The sequence below is a fragment of the Capronia epimyces genome (genome assembly GCF_000585565.1).
Source record: "Capronia epimyces CBS 606.96 chromosome Unknown aczIQ-supercont1.7, whole genome shotgun sequence".
NCBI lineage: Eukaryota > Fungi > Ascomycota > Eurotiomycetes > Chaetothyriales > Herpotrichiellaceae > Capronia > Capronia epimyces.
In genome coordinates, this window is record NW_006912910.1 from 1,080,524 (window position 1) to 1,100,648 (window position 20,125).

Sequence of the window (20,125 nt, forward strand, 5' to 3'; positions counted from 1 at the left end):
CCGTCTCCATACTGGCATACTACGATCCGTACATAGTTCGACAGCTGTTTCCTCCTCCGCTCCAACATCTTGACCAGTCTCCGGCCTGGGCTGGGTATAACTACTACTACTACCACTACTATTGCTAACTGTATTGTTTTCCCTATTGTTATGTTCATTCTTTCCGGCTGCACCCTCATTATACTCACCGAGTCTCTCCTTCACGACCGTCGCTGGCCTCCGCCGCCATGGCGCCCGTCGGTGCAGCTGTCTTCGCGACGGTGAGTTCCCTCCCCGTGTCTTCCCCGCATCCCATCTGCTGCGTCACTGACACCAAGTCCAGCTGCTCATGAACGATGCCTATCTCCCAGGTATGTCCTCGCGGTCGCCAGGGCGTGTGTTCAAGCGCTGATATCACACCAGGCGCCATGGTCTTGGGGCATTCCCTCAAAGACAGAGGTGCAAAGGCTCCTCTGGTAGCTTTTGTTCTTCTCGACAAGCTATCCTCTGACACCGTCACTGAGCTCCGAGTCTGCCCATCTGCTCCGCATCTCGTGGGACAGTTCACTGATTGCTCTAGACTGTCTACGACGAGATCGTACCCGTCCAGCAGATCGTCAACCAGAACCCGGCGAACCTCTATCTCATGGGTCGACCCGACCTCGTATCCACATTTACAAAGATTGAGCTGTGGAGGCAGACACGGTACAAGAGGATAGTCTACTTGGATGCGGATATGGTGGTACTCAGAGCCCCGAACGAGCTGCTGAATCTCGACACGCAGTTCGCCGCCGTCCCCGACATTGGCTGGCCGGACTGTTTCAACAGCGGTTTGCTCGTCCTCAACCCCAATATGGCAGACTACTATGCGCTGCATGCGTTAGCACAGCGAGGGATCAGTTTCGACGGCGCCGATCAAGGTCTGCTGAACATGCACTTCCGGGATTGGGAGAGGTTGAGCTTCGTGTACAATTGTACGCCAAGTGGTAATTATCAATATGAACCTGCCTACCGACACTTCTCCAGCACTATTGCCGCAGTCCATTTCATAGGTCCGGACAAGCCTTGGACTTTGGGAAGAGAAAACAAGCATAACACCGGCGCCTATGGCCAACTGCTGGGAATGTGGTGGGCAGTGTTCGACAAGCATTATCGGCCAAAGGTCAGTGGACATGAAAAACGAGGGGACGATGTTGCTGATGGCTCCAAGGCGATCACACACCATGACAGTCGAACATATAGGTCTACCAAAAAAGTGCAGGATTATGTACGTGGCGAAGAACCTTTCTATATTGCCGACTGGTCGCGTCAAGAATCTGGGTCCAACCCCCACCAGCAACCATCGCCTCCTCACCAAGAACAGCTCCCCCTCCCACCGCACACAGAAGTCTCTCAGTCCGGGTCGAACCAACCTGTCTCGGTGGAATTGCCCCATAGGGATGCTCCCACACCCACGGTCGAGCAAAGGCGCTTCTCAGCTCCTCATGTAGGCTGGGAGCCTACACGGTAAGCCACTGGCCCCTCGGTGAGATAGGAAGTGCTTATAGTTTACAGAGAACCGCCTCCCATCCATTCGAAACCCGAAGCCGCGAACTTCCCGAACCGGATCTACGACATGTCCAGCGATACTCAACTGTTCCAGCCTCCCGCTCAGTACCCCGAAGCCCCCAGAGATATGTGGTATCAGGTCCCTCAAAAGGCTCCCGAGCCGGTCAAACCGAAACAAATATTCCCCTGGGAGTCGAAAGCCCCCAAACCCACACGGGTGTTCCCCAAGCCCCAGGCACCCAGACCACCACCTCCGCCCGAACCGACGCCTCCCGAAGAAGTAGCAGCTCAATCGCCGTCGACTGACACCACCGACGTGACCGACATCACCGAAGAAACCGTTCTCACTCCACTGGCCCCGCCCTCAGACCCCTGGGCATCATTCCAGCAACGAACCAATGCTTGGGACGACATGCCAGAAATTGAACGATACGTGCAGGCGTTTAGTCAAGCGCGGAAAGGAAAGTTACAAGTCTTGCATCATACTCCTTCCCAGCGTTCCCCGGGCGAGTCAGATATTACTTCTCCTCCAGCAGAGAAGCCACGACAATTCAGCTTGAGAATCACCGATTTTCCCACCGAAGTCGAACGGCCGAGCTTACCTGTGACTCCAGCCCCGATCCGACGACCGAGCTTCTGGGGAGGGGAGCGAGACGAAGGAGGAAACCTACCGGCGGCTGACGGAGTACCGCCACAAGAAGAATGGGTGCGTCGATCCTCTTCCCATTCCAAGCGTGCGTCCCCTGCTTTGCCCACCCCGTTGCATGATTTGCATGGCGTTTTTTGGTGGAGATGCCAATACTGTGGGAGACAGAACCCGGTTACGAAGCTTGAAGAACTGCAAAGACGCCAAAGCGAAGTGTTGTTGTCGAGCACCGGGACTCGGCACTTAGAAGAAGTACAAGAACCTCCGAAAAGAAAGATGCCAGAGAGCGAGAGTAAAGAAGCAGTCATCGAGGCGACGAATCAATCGATATCGCCGATCAAAGTTCCTAAAGTCCCCAAACCGATCCTAAAAGCTCCCCACTTTGAGTTAGGACAAGAGGATGTCAAATCAAACACTGACAATGACATTGAACAAATCGATCCATCTTCCAAGCCTGTCAAAGAGGAGAAGTCGGCCGGGCAGATAGGGTCGGGGTCAGGAGTCCCCTCAGCTGTGAGTGCTCCAAGCTCCTGAATATGGAGGCATAGACATCGTGAGCTTGATTTATGTGGAGAACGACTATGACTTTTGGGGTGACATCTGTTTGATGGCATTTCCAAAAAAGAAAATCTATCTAATTGCCGTTTGGGGGTTCGACTGTTGAACGCGTTTGTTGCTCGAACTGAGGTGCGGAACCTGCGGTCATTGGCGCTCTGAAACCGCCTGTCACTGCCTCGACGTGTTGTTGGTTCCAACCTGTACAATACTGGCATAGCATAGCATAGCAAGCGCCTTGTTGTCTGGTTTGTTGCATAATCTCATGTGGTCGCGAGGAGATCTAATTGATTGCTGTCCTACATCTTCAGGACGGGTGCCTGGCGATTCGTATGAACTAGACTTTGGAAAGACAACGGAGTGGTAAATGAGACGATAATCGAGATGTTGGTGTTGCAGTTGCATCGTCCAATATACTAGTAATTGCCTGTCTCTTTGCTGCTTCGCGCAGACCTCCTTTTCAGTGTTGCAGGGGTTCAGCCTTGGCTTGGCGTCGATTATGTAAGCCTTTCCGGCTCTAGCCCATAGTCACGTGGCATAAGCCACTCTTTTCCTTCTCTATGTCCCTTCAATCTTGGATAGTAATAGGGGATTCTAATACCAGACCTAGTATGTGTGATAGTATGTGTAGCAAACGACGCTTTTGCAGCGAAAAGAGAAACCAAGGTTCTGTTTGGCGTTCTACGCATTCCTATCTCGGGTCAACCCTCGATCTCAGGTGTACGGAGTAGTTCGAAAGAGAACCGGAGGCTGACGTGACGTGCCGCGCGGCGCCTCCTGTTCGCCTTCACTGCTTTGAATCTATGTATCTTTCCAAGCCGAGAACCGAGAAGTTTCTCTGATTCTGAAAACATGAGCTACTATACCTTTGTCAGCCTCACCCCTGCTCAACTCGAGGAGCGCCGCACACAACTCGACCTTGCGGGCTTTCACGCATGGCTGGCGCCTATCATCCTGCTGGTCACCATATGGATATACCGGCAGCTTCGGCGACGGGGCCTCAATCCTTCTCTCCTCACAGACAAGGCGTCCCTATCTCCAAATGTGTCCCAGCGGCCTCCTTCACGAGTGCAAGTCCTCCTCCGCCGCCTACATTGGGTCCTAAACACCACCTACATGGGCGAATTCGGTCCGTTCCACGTCCAGCTGATAGGGCTCGGATACTTCTGCTGGCTGCTATACCTGGTGTTTCGGGCCACGGGGAACGACTACATGCACCTGACCAAATCGTTCGGCCATGTGGCCATCTCCCAACTGCCGATGCACTACTTGTTGGCTCTCAAATCGCCCCAGTCGCCCATCACCTTGGCGACGGGGCTGACGCATGAACGGCTGAATGCGTTCCACCGCCTCTTCGGGCGCATGATCCACGTTCTCCTCGGCGCCCACGCGGTGCTGTACCTGGGATTTTTCGTCAAATTGGGCTTGTTGGCTAAGCGCGTTCGAGACCTTGACGTGCAGCTTGGTCTTAGTGCCTTCTGGGTGTTCAACGCTCTGGCCCTTCTCGCTCTGCCTGCCGTGCGGAGGAGACTGTATCATTCGGTATTTTACAGGAGTCACGTCGTGCTCAGTGCCGTGGTGCTTCCGCTTCTGTTCTTCCATGTCCCCTACACGAGGGTCTATGTTGCGCAGGCGGCCGTATTTTGGATCCTTGGTGGTCTCCTGCGGCAGCGGGGAAGTGAAACCGTCTCTGCACGCAGCGAACTGCTCGACGGGGCCGTCGCCGCGACCGGCTCACAGCTGGTCAGTGTCAGGTTTACCGTCGGCGCATGGAGCCCCCTCGCGCACGCCAAGGCTGGACAACATGTCTATATCCGTCACGAGGGGCTATTGGGCCCCAAGAATCCATTCACAATTGCGAATGTCCACCCTATCAATCACGCAGTTGAGGATGAGGACGAGAAACTCCAGGATGGAAAGGCTGCGCAGCCCGAGGTGGAGGTCCAGCTTGTGCTCAGAAACACGGGCGGGCCGCAGACGTCGTATCTCAGCGGGTTGGCGCAGAAGCAAAATAAGCGCCCGAGCAAGTTTGCACTCCAGGTTGAGGGTCCCTACGGGGAATCGGAGATGTATATCCCCCGACTGCTCAAGGGACAGCACACCGGAACCGGTAGAGGCCCTATCTTGCTTATCGCAGGTGGTGTTGGGGTGACCTACACACTTCCGATCTACATGGCTCTGCTGGCCTCGCAAAGGACAACGACGAGGCCTGGCAGTGGCAGTGGCAGTGGCAATGGCAATGACAATAGAACCAAGATGATCTGGCTGGTCAAGACTCTCGCCGCCGCGCAGTGGGGCATAACCATCCTAAACCAAGCTCAAGACCGCGGTGATATCCAACCCGGGCTTGATCTGGACATCTATATCACATTGGAAGACGCGACGCCCGCCCCATCTAGACCGATGAAAGCGGGGATCAGAGTCCACCGTCTGGGCCATCGGCCAGATCTCGAGTCGGTCATTGACACAGCATTGGCGGTGAGCTCGGTGACGGAGAAGATCAATAGCAGTTACAGTAGCAGTGGCAGTGGCGTCGACCTGGGCAATACAGTTCGGCGCCGAGTCCAAACGGCCCTGAATCAGCAGCAGCACCACCACCACCAGGAGGTGACAGTGTTCCTCTGCGGCCCGTCAAGTCTAGCAAGAGACGTGAGAGATTCTCTCGGGAAACATATCAGTGAAGGGGTGGAAGTGAATGTTTTCGAAGAGTTGTTTGGATTCGGTGGGGGGTGATGAAGATGTCAAAGGTTGAAATGTTCCTTGTTCCATGTTCTCCCCCTCTATCAAAGAGTCGCAGGGGGATCGCAGGTCAAAGGGTCGCAGGGGGATCGCAGGTCAAAGGATCGCAGGGGGATTGCAGGTCAAAGGATCGCAGGCGGATCGCAGGCTATATAGTGTATAGTACGCCTAAACCAGCCTTGCCTCCTGGTTAAAGGGCAAGGCTGGGAATGCCTAAGTTTGACAGAAGAAGGGGGAGGTCACGAGCTAGATGGAGGAGGAGGAGGAGGAGGAGGAGGAAGAGAAACAAAAAAACAAAAGAATAAGAATAGGAATAGAATTTCTGGGAAGCTAGGCCGCCTGAACTAGGCACGAGGGGTTTGCCTGCCTGCCTGCCTGGCTGCCTGCCTGGCTAGTTGTCGTGCACGCATCGCCTCGCATCGTATCGAACGACGGTGGACGGTGGACGGTGACGACGGACGACGGATCCCGGATCCAGTGATGTGAGAGAAGGCAGTACAGTGATGTGAACTGATAGAAATAGACAATGAGATACCATGACAGGACAAGACGGACAAGATATAGCTATAGATATAGATATGACTGCCAGTGACTGGGGTGAACTGGAGTGAACTGGAGTGAACTCTCATAGAGTGAATTTCTCACTGAGTGAACTCTCACGGAGTGAACTTCAGACTGACCGAGTATGCTAGGCGAGGCTAGGGCTAACCTCGTCAGAAAAGACCGACCGGACCTGACCGGATCGTGAGAAGCGACAAACAAACCCCAAACTCCAAACTCCAGCCCTATCGAACGGTCATGGTGAGAGGATAGAGAACGCAGTTGTGTTGCCGCTTAGGATGGTTGATTGATGATTGATTTGACGGACGTGCAAACGCAAACCCAGACGCAAACCCAGACGCAAACCCAGACCCAGACCCAGACCCAAACACAAACGAAGCGAACGTTGTCAACGCGCTGTGAAAGATACAAACGGAGTGTGAAGCGTGACATGTAAGGTGAAGGAGGTGGAAGTGACCAGACCAGAGCAAACACAGACAGCCCGGATCAGATCATCTCCTATAAATATCGAGAGTCTCAGCAATCAGCAGAAGCAGATCATCGTCTCCATACCAATAGTCTTCTTTCTTGTTTCTTGTCTCTTGTCTCTTGTCTCTTGTTTCCCTACCTACCTATCCTCGAGTCAACTTGACCAATGTCGATATCGATACCACTCAAGCCTTGAACAAGAACCATATCATATCCCATATTCCATATCCCATCTCAAACCTGCCGAGGCTGTCCAACAACTAAACCGGTACGGTACCAAGCCCCCTCCCATGTGCTGGCCTTTTCGAGCTAGCCAAGGTCCGCTGAGCTGAACTGGACTGAAGACAAGTGGGCGGACAGAAGAAGAAGAAGAAGCTGGTGACTGACTTGACCTGTGTTAGCGACAGACGGCACCTAGACCTGAACCTAGAAATCCTCGACCAACTCATTTTAAGGGATCAAATGCCGCCCCAGCCGGTCATGGCCCCTTCTGCTCCTACCTTTGCCATCGTCACAGATACGCCGCCCAGCAAAGAAAACTCGGAAGGTTCAGGACTCGCACAAGTCATGCTTTGCGCCCAGCCGTACTCACCACTCTCACTCGCTGCAGGAAGTGGAAGTGGAAGTGGAAGTGGAAGTGGCAGTGGCAGTGGCAGCGGGAGCGGTAGCGGCGGTACTGGTGGCGCCGGTCCAAGTGGGAGTCCGAAACCGAAACCAAAGGATCGCTTAGAGGTTTCGGATCCCGAAGAGGCCATGCGGTGCAGACTGCCCTACTCACCACTCTCACTCGCTGCAGGAAGTGGCAGCGGTAGCGGTAGCGGCGGTACTGGTGGCGCCGGTCCAAGTGGAAGCCCGAAACCCAAGCCCGGTGGAAGCGGACGCAGTATGGGACAGACTTGTCCTTTGCCAGCTCCCTGCACCACACAGATTCCAGGCGCATTGAAGCTGGCGCCGGAAGATGGCGGCATTCATGAGCCCTACCCCCGTGGAGCCCCGCCGCCGCCAGAGGCACAAAACAGTCTCGCTGGACCGGTGTCGCAGTCGTGTCCTGAACAACTCTTTTGCTCTGAACCACCGCGGACCAAACAACTCCCTTTTTCCGTCTCATGGATCCCTTCTGTCGTTTTGGTCTCATGCTTGCTCGCAGCTACTACTTCCTCGACCCAGGTCCGCGCTCATTCTATCCTGGACCGACATGACGGAAGTAGCGAGACTGAGCCTGACTTCACCGGTAACATGAAAGTTAACGTCAACGATCCTGAACTGGTCACGAGCATCGCTGCTCCATTTGCGGAGCATACTCGCATCTTCGTGCGCGACGCTGGAGCAGGTGTAGCAAATGGTCGCCATGTTCCGGTCACAGATAACACGATCTTCTTCTTCCTCGCATCCCTAGGATTCTTCCTCACCGCGGTCCTGTGGCATCTCTACATCCGATACGGATGGGACAGGGATGGAGCGAAGGGGATCGATGCCCTGGCCACGGGCGCTATGTCGATGGGCCATAGGCGAGGCATGAGGCCCGCCGTTTCCGATCTTCCCAGGGAGATGGGCAAGGCGAGGGAACCCGGGCGAGGCATGAGGCCCGCCGTTTCCGATTTTCCCAGGGAGATGGGCAAGGCGAGGGAACCCGGGCTAGACATGAAGCCCGCCGTTCTCGACTTTCCCGGGGAGATGGGTCCATCTTTCCCTCCCAAGGTGAGGGACACCATTCGCAGAGGACCAGTTGGAGGATCGAAAAAGTCCGACGACAAAATGCTACCGACGGCGCCGCGGCCGCCGCGGAAAATGATAGAGGCATAATGGGCAGAGCTCGTGCTTAGCATGGGGGAACCCAGTCAGACGGCTGATAGATGGAGTTGCTAGACGGTCCAACCGTGCAAGGCTAGCTAAGGTTCCTTCTCCCGGCCCAAACAGGTGATGGGAGCCTTTACCGACGTCATGGGTAGTGCTAGATGGATGGAGGATGGGTGATGGAGGACGATCATGCGCAATCATCTCGAGAATAAAGCTGTACCGTCGTTCTTCCGGCATCTCTGGCGTCGAGAGCGACTGAGCTGTCACGAACGGAGTTGGTTGTAGAACTCACTAGGATTGATCCCGGTAGCGGCAGGGATATATCAATCTTCGTCCTCACCTAGGCAGTTGGCTGAGTACTGTTCCGAAGTAGGACATACCTGAAGTGTAGACGATGGGCGCTGATGACCACCTTCCCTCCCTGTCTCGAGATATTTTAGAGCATGAGGATTCTGGTTCTTGTAAGACTGTCTAGATGTTGGTTAATTGGATTGCCGTTCCCATTGCCAGAGATGGCGGCCGCTGGCCCGATGTGGTGTTTGCTTGAGCAAGAACAAGCCAAGAGAAAGCCTTGTGACTTGTTCCTGCATACCATTTAAGTTTGCTGATGCGGTGCCCGGTGAGGGTGGAATTCTGCCTCACCCTTTTCCGGCCGCACACACACAAACCCAAAATCCAATCCTCGAAGAGCAAAAAACATCTCGGCCAAAAAGTCCCTTCTCCCCAAGAGACAAAAACTTTCCTTGAAGCCCAGTAGCTGTTTAGGCTACTGAGGTCCAAGGGAGCGAAACCACCACCTATACAAATGTTACTCTGTAATCCTAGGTAGCAAGGTTCTTCCGAACATCAGTTTTCGAGTCCAACCGCTCTCTGCTGAGGCATGGACACCAGTTGTGCAGGGCTTATACCACTACCCCACCCCGGTGGTGGTTTGGAATGGTAGAATGTCTAGAGGCCGAGGCTGGTCGATGTTGACTGGAAATCCGGTCCTTCAATATATTAACTGGTATTTTGGCTTCACTCGGGCAAAGGTAAACGCTTGGCGAAACCACAAGGCTGCAGTGACTTAGCATCCTATACTACCACTTACCACTTACCACTTACCACTGTTGGTTGGAAATAAGGGGGCCATCCCTTGTAACGAACTGTACTAGTTGCTTCGCAGCGGGAGCGGACGGTGTGTGATCATTCTCATACAGGGCATCAATTGATGACAGAGCACGCGTTGCTCTCGATTCACACCGCATCCTGTGACTCGTGAACTCGTGTCCCGACCTAATCGCAAGCAGTCACCTTGCTGGCCTGCGTCAGACGGTGAGTGGTGGAACCCAGCATCTACACTGCCATTAGCTAATCGATAGGGCCATAGAAGGTTATAAACGGAGGATATCAACATGTAATCTGCTCAAGCTGGAAGGACGGCATCTAGTGCAAAGAACGATTTACCAAAGGTGAAATCAGAAAGCAAACCCGCCTCTGCCTCTGCATCGACTCGCCATCAACAGCGCGACACGCACGTTCCGTTGATGCTGGCAACAAGCATTAGTTGTACTCCTGCCTAAGAGTGTACGCGACAAGAGTGAGTGCACAATAGAGTGCTGAATGTGGCCAGCCTAGCAGCACACGTACAACTGTCATGTCGGTGCTCCAAACGAGGTCTGGTTCGAGTTGGGTATATGGGGACGGCCAGCCGGGCGACCGTTCCAGCGGTCGGAAGGACCAACGGAGCACACTGCCATCCGCCAATATCCCTTGGGTGCTCACTGCTGTTTGTGTGGCTGCTTGGGGATTGCTCTTGATGATATTGGCTCTTTGCGTCCTCAGAAGAGTTCGCGCCAGGAGGAAGCCCACGAAAGACGTTGCTCCAGGTCAAATAGCAGCAGGGGGAGTCTAGCATCCTGGTTGCCGCGTTGACAGGCGTATTTCCATCCGCGACACATCAGCTGGCCAACACCATGTGAGCATGGGTGGCGCCATGTTTTGACCTTTCAGCACGTCCGTGTGACCACAGGGAGATCTTCCACGATTGAGGGGGAGAGCAGCCCGTTTAGCTGCGAGGGAGGAGGGAGGGAGGAATGATCGTCAGGCGGACGGCATTCGGTAGGGCGGTGAAGGAGAACAAGTGGCAAGCAGAAACTGGAAGATGTTCTGGATCGGCAGGCAGAGGGACTGCGAGACGGAAAACAGATGAAGTGCAGGGATCTAGGCATTGGAAATGTGGGAGGAAAGGATGAGCAGAAGTTCTCCAACAAGTAGTAGTAGTAGAATCCAGCCTCCACCATCTGCCGCTTCGTCAATCAATCCCTTCCACTTCCACCGCAACACCTGTCTCGCTGACTGACTGACTGCACGCACAGCAGCACGAGCTGATCATGCTATTCATTCCCCACCGGTGCAAGACCTGATTCACCTATTAGTAGTTGTTGTGTCTCTGCCTGGCCTTGACCTATTACTAGAATTACTAGTATTGCTTACCCGTATCGCCGTCACTTCAACTGAATACTGTACCTCATTCTTGGCCCGAACGGTTTTCTATCGAATGCTCTTTACTCCTCCATCTGTCTCCTTCTGCTTTTCCTTGAACTGACCTCCACTGGCATGCAACTGTTGTTCATGCCAACCCCCCGCAAAATCTGACCTGCCCTCTCCGGCACACCGTCTCTACCCTTCTGTTGCCAATGACCGCATCTCACTGAGACGTTCACATCACCTTCCTACTGGGCAGACCTACCGGGCGGGCTCCTAGCAGGCAAACGGTTCCTTCTGAATACCAGATGACTTGACAACCTGACCTCCTACTACCTCCCCTGCTCAGATTCGACATTGTCGACGACCGTGATGGCTTCGAGCTTCTTCCGCCAGATTCTCAAAATCGTGTCCTTCTATACATTTGGGGTGCTGAATTGGCTTCTGTATCTGGGCCTGTTCATCAAAACCGGTGCCTTCTTCAAGAAAGACTCGGAGCAGGACAAACTCCAATATGCCATTGGTCTGTCCACCACGGATAGAAACGAGACATTGCTGACCTGCTCGCTCGGTAGCTCGAGATCAGTTCTGGAATCTCTCCAAAGCACCACTTCCCGGCTTCAGACACTTCTTCTACACGTTGCGCAACAACCTAAAGCTGCACTATATCAGCAATCGAGAGGGTGCCTCGTCAGATAACTTGATTGTGTTTCTGCATGGCTTTCCTGACAGTTCAATGATGTGGAGGCATCTCATGAAAGAGCCGGCTATGCTATCCCTCGAAGCTACCTGTGTCTACGTCGATTTGCCCGGATATGGAGGGAGTGATAGCTTCAAGAGATACGGCACCGAGGTGCTGGAAGCTCTCACGGAATTTGTGGTCGCTATGCGCGAGAAGTACATTTCTACAGAGGTTCCTGACTCGGCCAACACGTTCATTGTTGGCCACGATTGGGGATGCGTACTTGGATTTCGGCTTGCAGTTGATGCATCGTGTCTAGCAGATCGGTTCATCCTTTCCAACGCTCCACACGTGAGTCTAGTCGATATCCGCGCTCTACCGTGCAATTGAACTAAGCTAATATCTCGATAGGTTGAACATGCCTTTGCCAACAAAGACCGCCTTCTGAACTCGGCCTCGAAGATATTCAAGCAGTTCAAGCACTCCCCAAGACGCAATCTCGGATGTCTCTCGAAATCTGTGAATACCCTCAGACCATTATTGTGGCAGATATTCTTGATGGGCTACATCTTCATATTTAACTTGCCTCCATTCTTTGTCAAGTACATGGGAGTCGCCGGGAACTACTCCTTCGTTAGAGGAGCCTATCGGGCTGCTTACGGTAGAGGATCGAATGAGCGTCGTGTTCAGGAGTGCATGGCGGCGTCTTTCGGCCCGGGCCCCGAGGAGTGCAAAACATCAAGGATATCTAATCCTGATGACAGAAATGGTGATACATATGGCCCTACTGTCCTCGAGCGAGCGAAGTCTCCCAAAGAAGCATTCTGGAATATGACTGGCTATTACCGTGACGGAGTTGGATGGAGGCCTTGGACAAAGTCCTTGGAAGCGCTTGCGGACTTGTACCCGTTCGATGAAATGGCGTCACACTCCAGTTCTCTCAGCCGTCGTCGATCATCAATCTCGACCTCGTTGTTCGCAGATCCGGTCAAGGGCAGTTTGAAGGCACCCACCTACGTCCTCTGGGGGGAGAAAGACCTGGCGTGTTCAAGGCCGATCTGCTTGGATGGGTTAGGAGACTATCTTGGCAAAGACAGTGAAGTGACGATACTACCTCGAAGTGGTCACTGGACGCCCGTTGCACAAGAGTCTCGCCTCGCACTGGCTACCGTCATTAGCCTGTATGCCGGGAGAGATGCGAAACCTGTACCAAAAATGACCTCTGAAGTGCAGAAAGTGTATCCGGATGCAGTTCTGATGGTGAAAAAGTGAGAAACGCGAGTGCACATTGGGCTGACATGGATGTACTTTCTTCATCAGAGTACGGGGACGGACGGTGCCAGCTGATAAGGATTGATTGCCTGTAATGCTTGTATAGGTACACAGACCAATTCGACCACCACATGTGATGGTTGCCTATGAATGGGAGCGTTGAAACTGAAACGCATGGATTCCTTTAGTAGCCGCCTTGCCAATATCTCGCCACCGCTTCCTCACAATGTGCAAAGAATCTGGTCGGACTCACTTCCTGATTGTAGTGGATTAAACTCAATGTCGCATATCAGACTGGGACTATCCAACTCAGCCCCACTTGACACACCAGAGGCAGTGTCCGAGATGAAGCGCCCTTATGTCCAACTCAGCGTTACACGCGCAGCTGGCAGCGACATCTTTCACACGTGGTCTTGATCCGCGCCCTGCGTTTCCCCGCCACGATCCGAATCGACCAGATGGCGATCTGAATGCCAATGAGAGCCAGAACTATGCTAAATGTAAACAGCCAGAATTCGGGCTGGTTGTTCCAAGACTCGAACGAGCAGACCGACGTAGGATCTGTAGGCTCCTGACGGACTCGCATGGTTGGGTATGTTGCATGCTTTGCGGCGACTGGAAAGCAGAGTAGTAGATTTGTCAGGAGCAGGTAAAATATTGGACGGCATGGTCCAGCCGCAGCTGGTCGGGTCATTGCGGTGGCTGGGAGCGACGCTCGACGAGGGCGGGAATGCAACAACTGGCGGTTGGTGGGTTGAATGGGTGTCAAGACGTCCGAGACGCCTGCTTGTAATGCAATGGGACTTGCAATCTTGTCTTCTCCAGCTTAGATTCGGTGAGAACAGCAAGTAACGATGCGCAGAAAAGCTCGTTAGAGTAGAGACTCAGGTCGTGCCGGTGTTGATTCATGCAGCAACATGGGTTCTCGGGGTTGACTCATCTAGCTTCTCCAGTCCAGGCGACCTGGAGCCAAAGCGTTTGAACGGGTGAAGCCTGAGTCAGGCCGTGCTGGGCAAGTCAGGAGTGACAAAGACAAGACAGTGAAAAACCACTGGAAATTGAAGGATAAGAAAATGGGGGAATAGAATTCCAGGAGGAAACACGTACATTATTCAATGACAACGTCAGATTTGTTGATGGCGTGGGCGCATAAAGGCAATGCAAATCTTGAAGCTCCTGACAAGAGTATTATGTCGACATCGAAGCGCAGTACATGGTACGTGGAGCTGAATCAAACCGAAAGCAGGGTGGGGGGAGAGGAAGGCTGTAAGACGGATCCAAGATCCTCCTGCGACAACGATATCACAATGACAAACCTTCCATTGGACGCGGGATGATTCGTTGGGGATTTTCGTTGTTTGAAGTATATTTCAAAACAACAACTCGAGACAACAACAGCATGCCAATGAGGCGAGCAGTGCAGCGCAACACCCTTCTCCAGCACCCGAACCACCTCTCCTGTCGTCGTAGTATCCTACCGGAGGTCCCGGTTGGTAATACATGCCTTGCTGAGGCGGTCCATAGTATCCATATGGCTGTTGTCCTTGCGGAGGCCAGGGGCCTCCCGGCGGTCCCCCTTGATTCCAGCCCTGCGGCGGTTGTGCTTGGTAATAGCCGTTGGGATCTTGCGGTGGTCCGTACGAGTTGGGAATGGGCCCGCGAGTCTCGTTGTTACCATTCGGCGGGTAGTATGGGCCGGCGTCGTGGTGGGCTTGCGGAGGGTACGTGGGCGGCGGACCGGGCGGAGGTTGGTACTTGTTATTGTCGTTGGACATGGCTTCAGAAGGGAGAGTGCGCTGTACAGGTCACCGTCACCTGGTACAGATGAATTGTGATCTGCGCCGGAAGTACACAGCAATAGTGGCCGCTTTGGCTTATCAGTGGGCGACTGCGGGGTTTGGAGGACGAAGCAAAACCTTGATCGGTGGTTGGCCTCGAATGACGCTGTTGGAACAGGATTTGGTCGGTGTTATTTTCAATAGGAATCACAGTGGGAAGTATCCGTACAGTGAGGATGTTGCTAAAGATTGAATATCTGTGTATCCCGTGCAAGGTCAGTAGTAGTTATGAGAAGCTTCTCTATCCGTACTTTGCCACGCAATGGTCAGTGTTTGGCGCAGCCGAAGCCGGGCTCCCGGACTTGTGATGATTAAGCCGTGAGGGCACGTGAGCGAGCGAGCGAGTCCTGTCCGGTGGGCTGCAAGCAGTGTCAGATGCACTTTTCCGAGGCCGAACATGTAGGGCATCTTGCAGTACCCGTACTATGCTCTGACTCCTGCGACCTCGACGCTGTTCAGAGTGTTGTTGATAAAGATTTAATATACATACTTGATCCCTGACGACCGACTATCTGTCGCTGGTCATTGGCGAGCTGCAGCTGTGGCATCGCAAGCCCAGAGATGCATTTGACAGATAGGCTAATAGCGGACAGGCATCCCGGAAAAGACTTGAGGTCATTTTGGTGGCGATGGTGGCATCTTCCGGGGGATGGCGTGCAGCCTATCGACATGGGGATGGCCTAGTATGGCCCTGTTCCAACAGCAGCGCAACCGGGCGGCGGACAGGAGTCTGCTCCCGGTTCCGTCAGCTCCCAGGATCTAAGCAGATCCAGGCCAAGGGCTATTGCACCACGGCATACACCCACCACCACCACCGCATCCACCAGCATGCGTCCCTGGGGCCTGAGGCATTTAAAATGACCATGGAGCGAGGATGGGTGATTGCCTGCAGGGCTCATTCAGCAGGGTCCTCGATACCGGCATCCAGGACTGTGCCGGGGCTACTGACGGTGGATGTGTCTAGTCCAGAGTACCTAGCCTATGCCTTAGGTAGGAGTCTACGACTCTACGCTCTGCACTAGAACCCCACTCGTAACCGCTGTTGTCTGGGCGTGTGTAATCGCAACCTGCGGTGTGTCGTCTCCTCGGTCTACCTACGTACTACTGTACCTACCTACCTACTAACCTAGTAGTAATAGTAATTAACGGCTACACTTACTACGCTGTCTGCCGTACACATCTTCCCTCCCACACACCCTGAGCGCTGTCACCTCCACCAACCCACCGTCCACCGTCCACAGCCCCCTCGTTCCTCGCACGACTCTTGTGCTTCTGCAAGCGCCCTACAACCAAACAGTACTTCAGCATCCCTCTCTGGACTCTGGAGGTGAGGTTGAGTGGGGTGCGCTCTTGATCTTCCTTTTGGCAACCTTGTCGGTGGAATCCCACGTAACTGTTCCGGTCCGCAGCCTCACTAGCCTTATCAACTCTTTCATCCTCCAGCAGTCTGCCATGTCGGGCAGCGTTGGAAGCTAGCCTCTAGCACAGCCTAACCTTCTTCCGATCCATGTCGTCCTTCCTGCACATCCTGTTCACCCGATTGTCTTTCTCGCTCTGATTCGAGCTGACCCATCCCAAGCAGGTCCATTTGCCCGTGCTCTCGCCGGCACATGTCTCCCTGACACGGTTGTGCCGGCCTTAGTCCCTTTTTGAACCGAGCATCTGCGCAGATAACGAAACCTCTTCACTCTCGATCAAACAGTCCACCGACCTGATAACCTGCTCCTGGGCCACCGATACTCCCTCGACGAGCATTTCCTCCAGTCTCTCGCCGCGAGGCTTCTTCGCTCCTGCCCATTGACATTGATCCAGCTACAATGAGCACGTACTTGTGGTACACGTTCTGCTGGAGTTCTTTGAGAAAGAGCTTTGCGCCTTGGTAACATTCTGTCTCGACAGGCTGCATCTCTGCCAGCACTCACCGTAACTTGACCTGTCACAGGCAGAGGTCAAAGCGATAACGGGCGTCTGACGGCTCGCAGTCAAACATCATTTCCATACAATTGGGCATACGCAAGGAAATAACCATATTTGGTGGATATCACCCTCTCTCGTCAGGGAGGGCGGAACTCTCCCTCTACACTTCTGTTGTGCGGGCATCTTTCATGCGCCGCCGACACCAATCCATCTTTCTAAACGGGAGCCGTCTTTGAGGGTTTTTGTACCCCACCGAGGCCTCGATGTTTGCCCCCAACTCGTTGTCGCTTCCCGCCACCTTTGCTCACGAGCATCGTCCTCTCCGTTTGACATCCGAAAGTGCACGCCCTCTTCCTACTGGCGAATGTCGATATCCATCGCATCCTTCTACACCAAATCAACAGTGCTCATGTCAGTCCTTCCATCACAACCGAAGCGCCCCTGGAAACATTTGTGATTGCGGCCACCAAGCATGCTATCACGTCCACGACACCACCATCGATAAGAAACAAACCCTTGATACCATCCTAGAAAAGCAGGGTGACAAGATCAAGCGTTTGGAGGAAACCATCCAGAATGAACGTGGAAATCGAGAAACTGCCCTTCAGAGAGAACGGCAGATGTGGGAGAGAGAGGTTCGGATCTTGCGTGAAGCCCTAGCACGCTTCTACCAAAGTGAGAAGGAGATGTTTAAGAAGCTCCATGACATCGAGGACAAGGTTGAAAGCAACTACGATGAACAGCTCCGTTTGAGAGACCGTGTTGTTGCCGCTGACGACGCCGCCATCTCCACGGAGAAAAGGCTGGAGGAATTGGAAGGCGGGCGTGCGAAAAGAAGGCGACTGGGCCTCCGTACCCAAGCGCCAGAGGAACCAACACAGAATGGCCATACTTCACCTGATACCATGAGACGAGTATCTTCAAGCGTGGACGAAAGATCCGTCCACACCCCTTCTTCAAGGGCATTGTCACCCAACAGCCTCGCCCCAGTTCTTCCAGAAGCAGAAGAACCTCGCTCCAGTGGCATTCTCAACCTCGTGGAACTACCACGGCCCACATCTCTCAACACATCCCAACGCCAGCCCACCGCACAGGAAGAGCCCAGATCAAGCGGATTCCTGAACCTCGATCTTGCAGAACGACACGGTCAGAAGGCCTTCTCTGACCACGCACCGGCCGGTCTCCATCATGCTGCTCGCACCACATCTCCCCATCATGAACCAAGTCCGCCCAGCTATGCGAACTCTGACCCGGGTGTTTTGAGACCCGGTCGCACTCCCCCAAAGGTTGAATCCGGCAAAGAACCGGTGATCAATGTCATGGTTCTCCCTGTGGACGGTTCTCCCCGAAAAAGAAAACACCCACTTGACCATATTGCCTTGGATGTGCTCGCAGATGTCACCATGGCCAGTCCACTCATTCACTGAACTCTTCTGGTCTATTACGACCCCTTATTTTCTTCCTTCGACCATGATGATGTGGTAGCCATGACTTGTTTTTACTTCAGTATCTGTCCAGCGATTAGCTAGTGGTTGGATTACGGTCTTTTTTTCTCTCTGTTGCGGCTTTGTGGACAGCACATTTCGTTCAAAATGGCTCTGTTATCTTTTCGCGTTCAAAAGTGTTGGATCACTCATTTCGCGTCCAGTCCCTTTGCGCAGGTATATCCTGCCCACGGTCCTTGTAATAATGAAGATAAGAAACTCACATTTTGGATTGGCTGTGGTGCTCGGTTCCAAGTCGTAGGCCACTTTCTCAAAGTCTCCATGCAAACTGCCCCGGACCTTCCAGCCCAAAGACCCGCCTAACAAGGATAACAGCTCAGTCAGATCATCTGGCGGAGTCACCCGGTGATGAGTAGGTTGGTCTAATAGTAGTATCCGTACCTTGTCTGGCCTTGTCCTCTGAAAATTCCCTTGCCACGTCATCGAATTTCGCACCAGCACGCAATTTGGCCAGAGCCTCTTCTTTCTTCGAGAACTTCTCGCACTGAGTTGAGACGGTATATTAGACGGGTGGCGCCCGGGGAGGGGAGCGAAGACCACAGGGTGAGGCACCTACGAGGATGTGTCTGACATTGATTGACTGAGCCGCTTTCAGCTTACCGCTTCCGCCAGCTGAGCCAGCTGAGCCATCATCGTTACTGCCCTTGCCCTTGCCCTTGACTCTGCCCTTATCAGCTTTCCCTGGATCCTTGTTCTTGGGGGCCATATAGGTTGCTGTCCTTGGACTTCTTGTCCAGCTATCAGTCAGGCACTAAAGATGCACGGTCAAACCGCCCCTAGCCACACGGTCAAGGGATGTACGGTGGACTGACTCTGTTGCTAAACTGCAACCCGTCTCTCTTGGAGGGCGACGTATGATAGTCGTGCTCCGTGTTCCGTGCTCCGTGCTCCGTAGAGGCGTGGAAAGCTGTTAGTGCAGACTTCCATATGTGGCATGGCGTTCCTGCTTTAGCAGCCTAGCGGCGCCATGTTGTCTTGGCGGGGAATGATGCAGCGTGAACACGCCGACTGCGACTGCGGACAGGGCAGCATTTTGGGGGGCGTCCAAAACTTTGGGCGAAGGAACAAGTCAACAGTGCCGTGTGGATCAGCTCAGCAGACTTGCCCGTCATTTATTGTTCTCCTTCCCAGCAGCCTTTTCGCACCACCCTCGCCAGGGCTCGGCACAGACGAGACAGCGCATGAGCAGAGAACAAAGCCACACGAAAAAAGGACTCTGCTGGCAATCCTCACCTCTTAGATAGCCTGGACAGATAGAAACCGGTGTTATATAGAACAAAGCACGTGACCTGAGCTCACTTCAATGTTCAGTGGACTTAACGCCGGCTCGTCGCGTTTTGAGATGATCCAGACATCCGGCCAGACGAGCTTGGGCTGTGATGCACCAACTGTGACTGATCATGCTCCGATCTCTGCCTGCGACGCCACCTATCTTCACCCTTCTCACGCCCTCACCCATCCGTTCATCCTACCACCACCACCATCGTCCTTTCTTCCTACGCGACAATCTCTCACCACCGCCTAAGTTCAGCCAACAATGTCGCGAGCCCCTTGAATGGCCTAACTACGGTGACACGACTTGACCGTGCCCGAGCATCCATCGCGCAAGGCAAAAAGACCGGACCCAAGGTTTAGCCATCGCCAACCGATCTTTGTCTTTCTCGTGGTCCTCTCATCTCACACAAAAAGTTATCGCGTTTGCTTTGACGCCATACCATAATCAGGGCTATGGGAACTGCGGACAAAGGGTCGAGATAAAATTCTGATCCCGGGACTGGTCTTAGAGGTCGACAGCCCCAAACAAGGCCCTAAAGGTAGTGATCATAAAAAGAATCCCTTCTCGACATTACCGACAATGTCTGGATCAACGCCCTTCACGGCCCGATCGCCCACGCAACCGAACCAATATCCGCCTTACTCACCGACACACTCAAACCGCCCCTTCTATCAAGTCGGCCATGAACCATATCAATTACCTCCTCAGCAGGTCATCCAGACCCCGCCCCCCTTTCCGCCAGCATCTCTGGTACAGAGCCCCCTTCACGGTCGACCCTCAGCGCTCGCATCACCCTTGCCTGCATCAAATGCTTTGCCGCCTCCATCAGTAGGCCCGGGCTCTCAGTATCCACCGTTGGCCTCTAGCCCTTCATAC

General features: G+C 53.7%; 7 protein-coding genes across 7 annotated transcripts; 5 read left to right on the top strand and 2 right to left on the bottom strand.

Moving 5' to 3' along the window:
* Nucleotides 1-227: 227 nt before the first annotated feature.
* Nucleotides 228-2,707, top strand: A1O3_08188 (uncharacterized protein; the record flags this gene model as incomplete). The annotated part of the gene is made up of 6 exons (XM_007738287.1): nt 228-260; nt 323-350; nt 403-509; nt 560-1,485; nt 1,534-2,233; nt 2,342-2,707. The coding sequence occupies 6 exons, from the start codon at nt 228-230 to the stop codon at nt 2,705-2,707; spliced, it is 2,160 nt and encodes a 719-aa protein (XP_007736477.1).
* Nucleotides 2,708-3,580: 873 nt separating this feature from the next.
* On the top strand, nt 3,581-5,461 carry A1O3_08189 (uncharacterized protein; the record flags this gene model as incomplete). Its single annotated transcript, XM_007738288.1, has 1 exon — nt 3,581-5,461. One exon carries the CDS (start codon nt 3,581-3,583, stop codon nt 5,459-5,461), a length of 1,881 nt encoding a protein of 626 aa, XP_007736478.1.
* A 1,515-nt stretch (nt 5,462-6,976) lies between these two features.
* Nucleotides 6,977-8,299, top strand: A1O3_08190 (uncharacterized protein; the record flags this gene model as incomplete). The annotated part of the gene is made up of 1 exon (XM_007738289.1): nt 6,977-8,299. One exon carries the CDS (start codon nt 6,977-6,979, stop codon nt 8,297-8,299), a length of 1,323 nt encoding a protein of 440 aa, XP_007736479.1.
* A 2,832-nt stretch (nt 8,300-11,131) lies between these two features.
* On the top strand, nt 11,132-12,713 carry A1O3_08191 (uncharacterized protein; the record flags this gene model as incomplete). Its single annotated transcript, XM_007738290.1, has 3 exons — nt 11,132-11,282; nt 11,335-11,801; nt 11,853-12,713. 3 exons carry the CDS (start codon nt 11,132-11,134, stop codon nt 12,711-12,713), a joined length of 1,479 nt encoding a protein of 492 aa, XP_007736480.1.
* A 1,370-nt stretch (nt 12,714-14,083) lies between these two features.
* Nucleotides 14,084-14,488, bottom strand: A1O3_08192 (uncharacterized protein; the record flags this gene model as incomplete). Its single annotated transcript, XM_007738291.1, has 1 exon — nt 14,084-14,488. One exon carries the CDS (start codon nt 14,486-14,488, stop codon nt 14,084-14,086), a length of 405 nt encoding a protein of 134 aa, XP_007736481.1.
* Nucleotides 14,489-16,731: 2,243 nt separating this feature from the next.
* On the top strand, nt 16,732-17,895 carry A1O3_08193 (uncharacterized protein; the record flags this gene model as incomplete). Its single annotated transcript, XM_007738292.1, has 1 exon — nt 16,732-17,895. The coding sequence occupies one exon, from the start codon at nt 16,732-16,734 to the stop codon at nt 17,893-17,895; it is 1,164 nt and encodes a 387-aa protein (XP_007736482.1).
* A 24-nt stretch (nt 17,896-17,919) lies between these two features.
* Nucleotides 17,920-18,679, bottom strand: A1O3_08194 (peptidyl-prolyl cis-trans isomerase pin4; the record flags this gene model as incomplete). Its single annotated transcript, XM_007738293.1, has 4 exons — nt 17,920-17,978; nt 18,177-18,272; nt 18,355-18,457; nt 18,530-18,679. 4 exons carry the CDS (start codon nt 18,677-18,679, stop codon nt 17,920-17,922), a joined length of 408 nt encoding a protein of 135 aa, XP_007736483.1.
* Nucleotides 18,680-20,125: the final 1,446 nt, after the last annotated feature.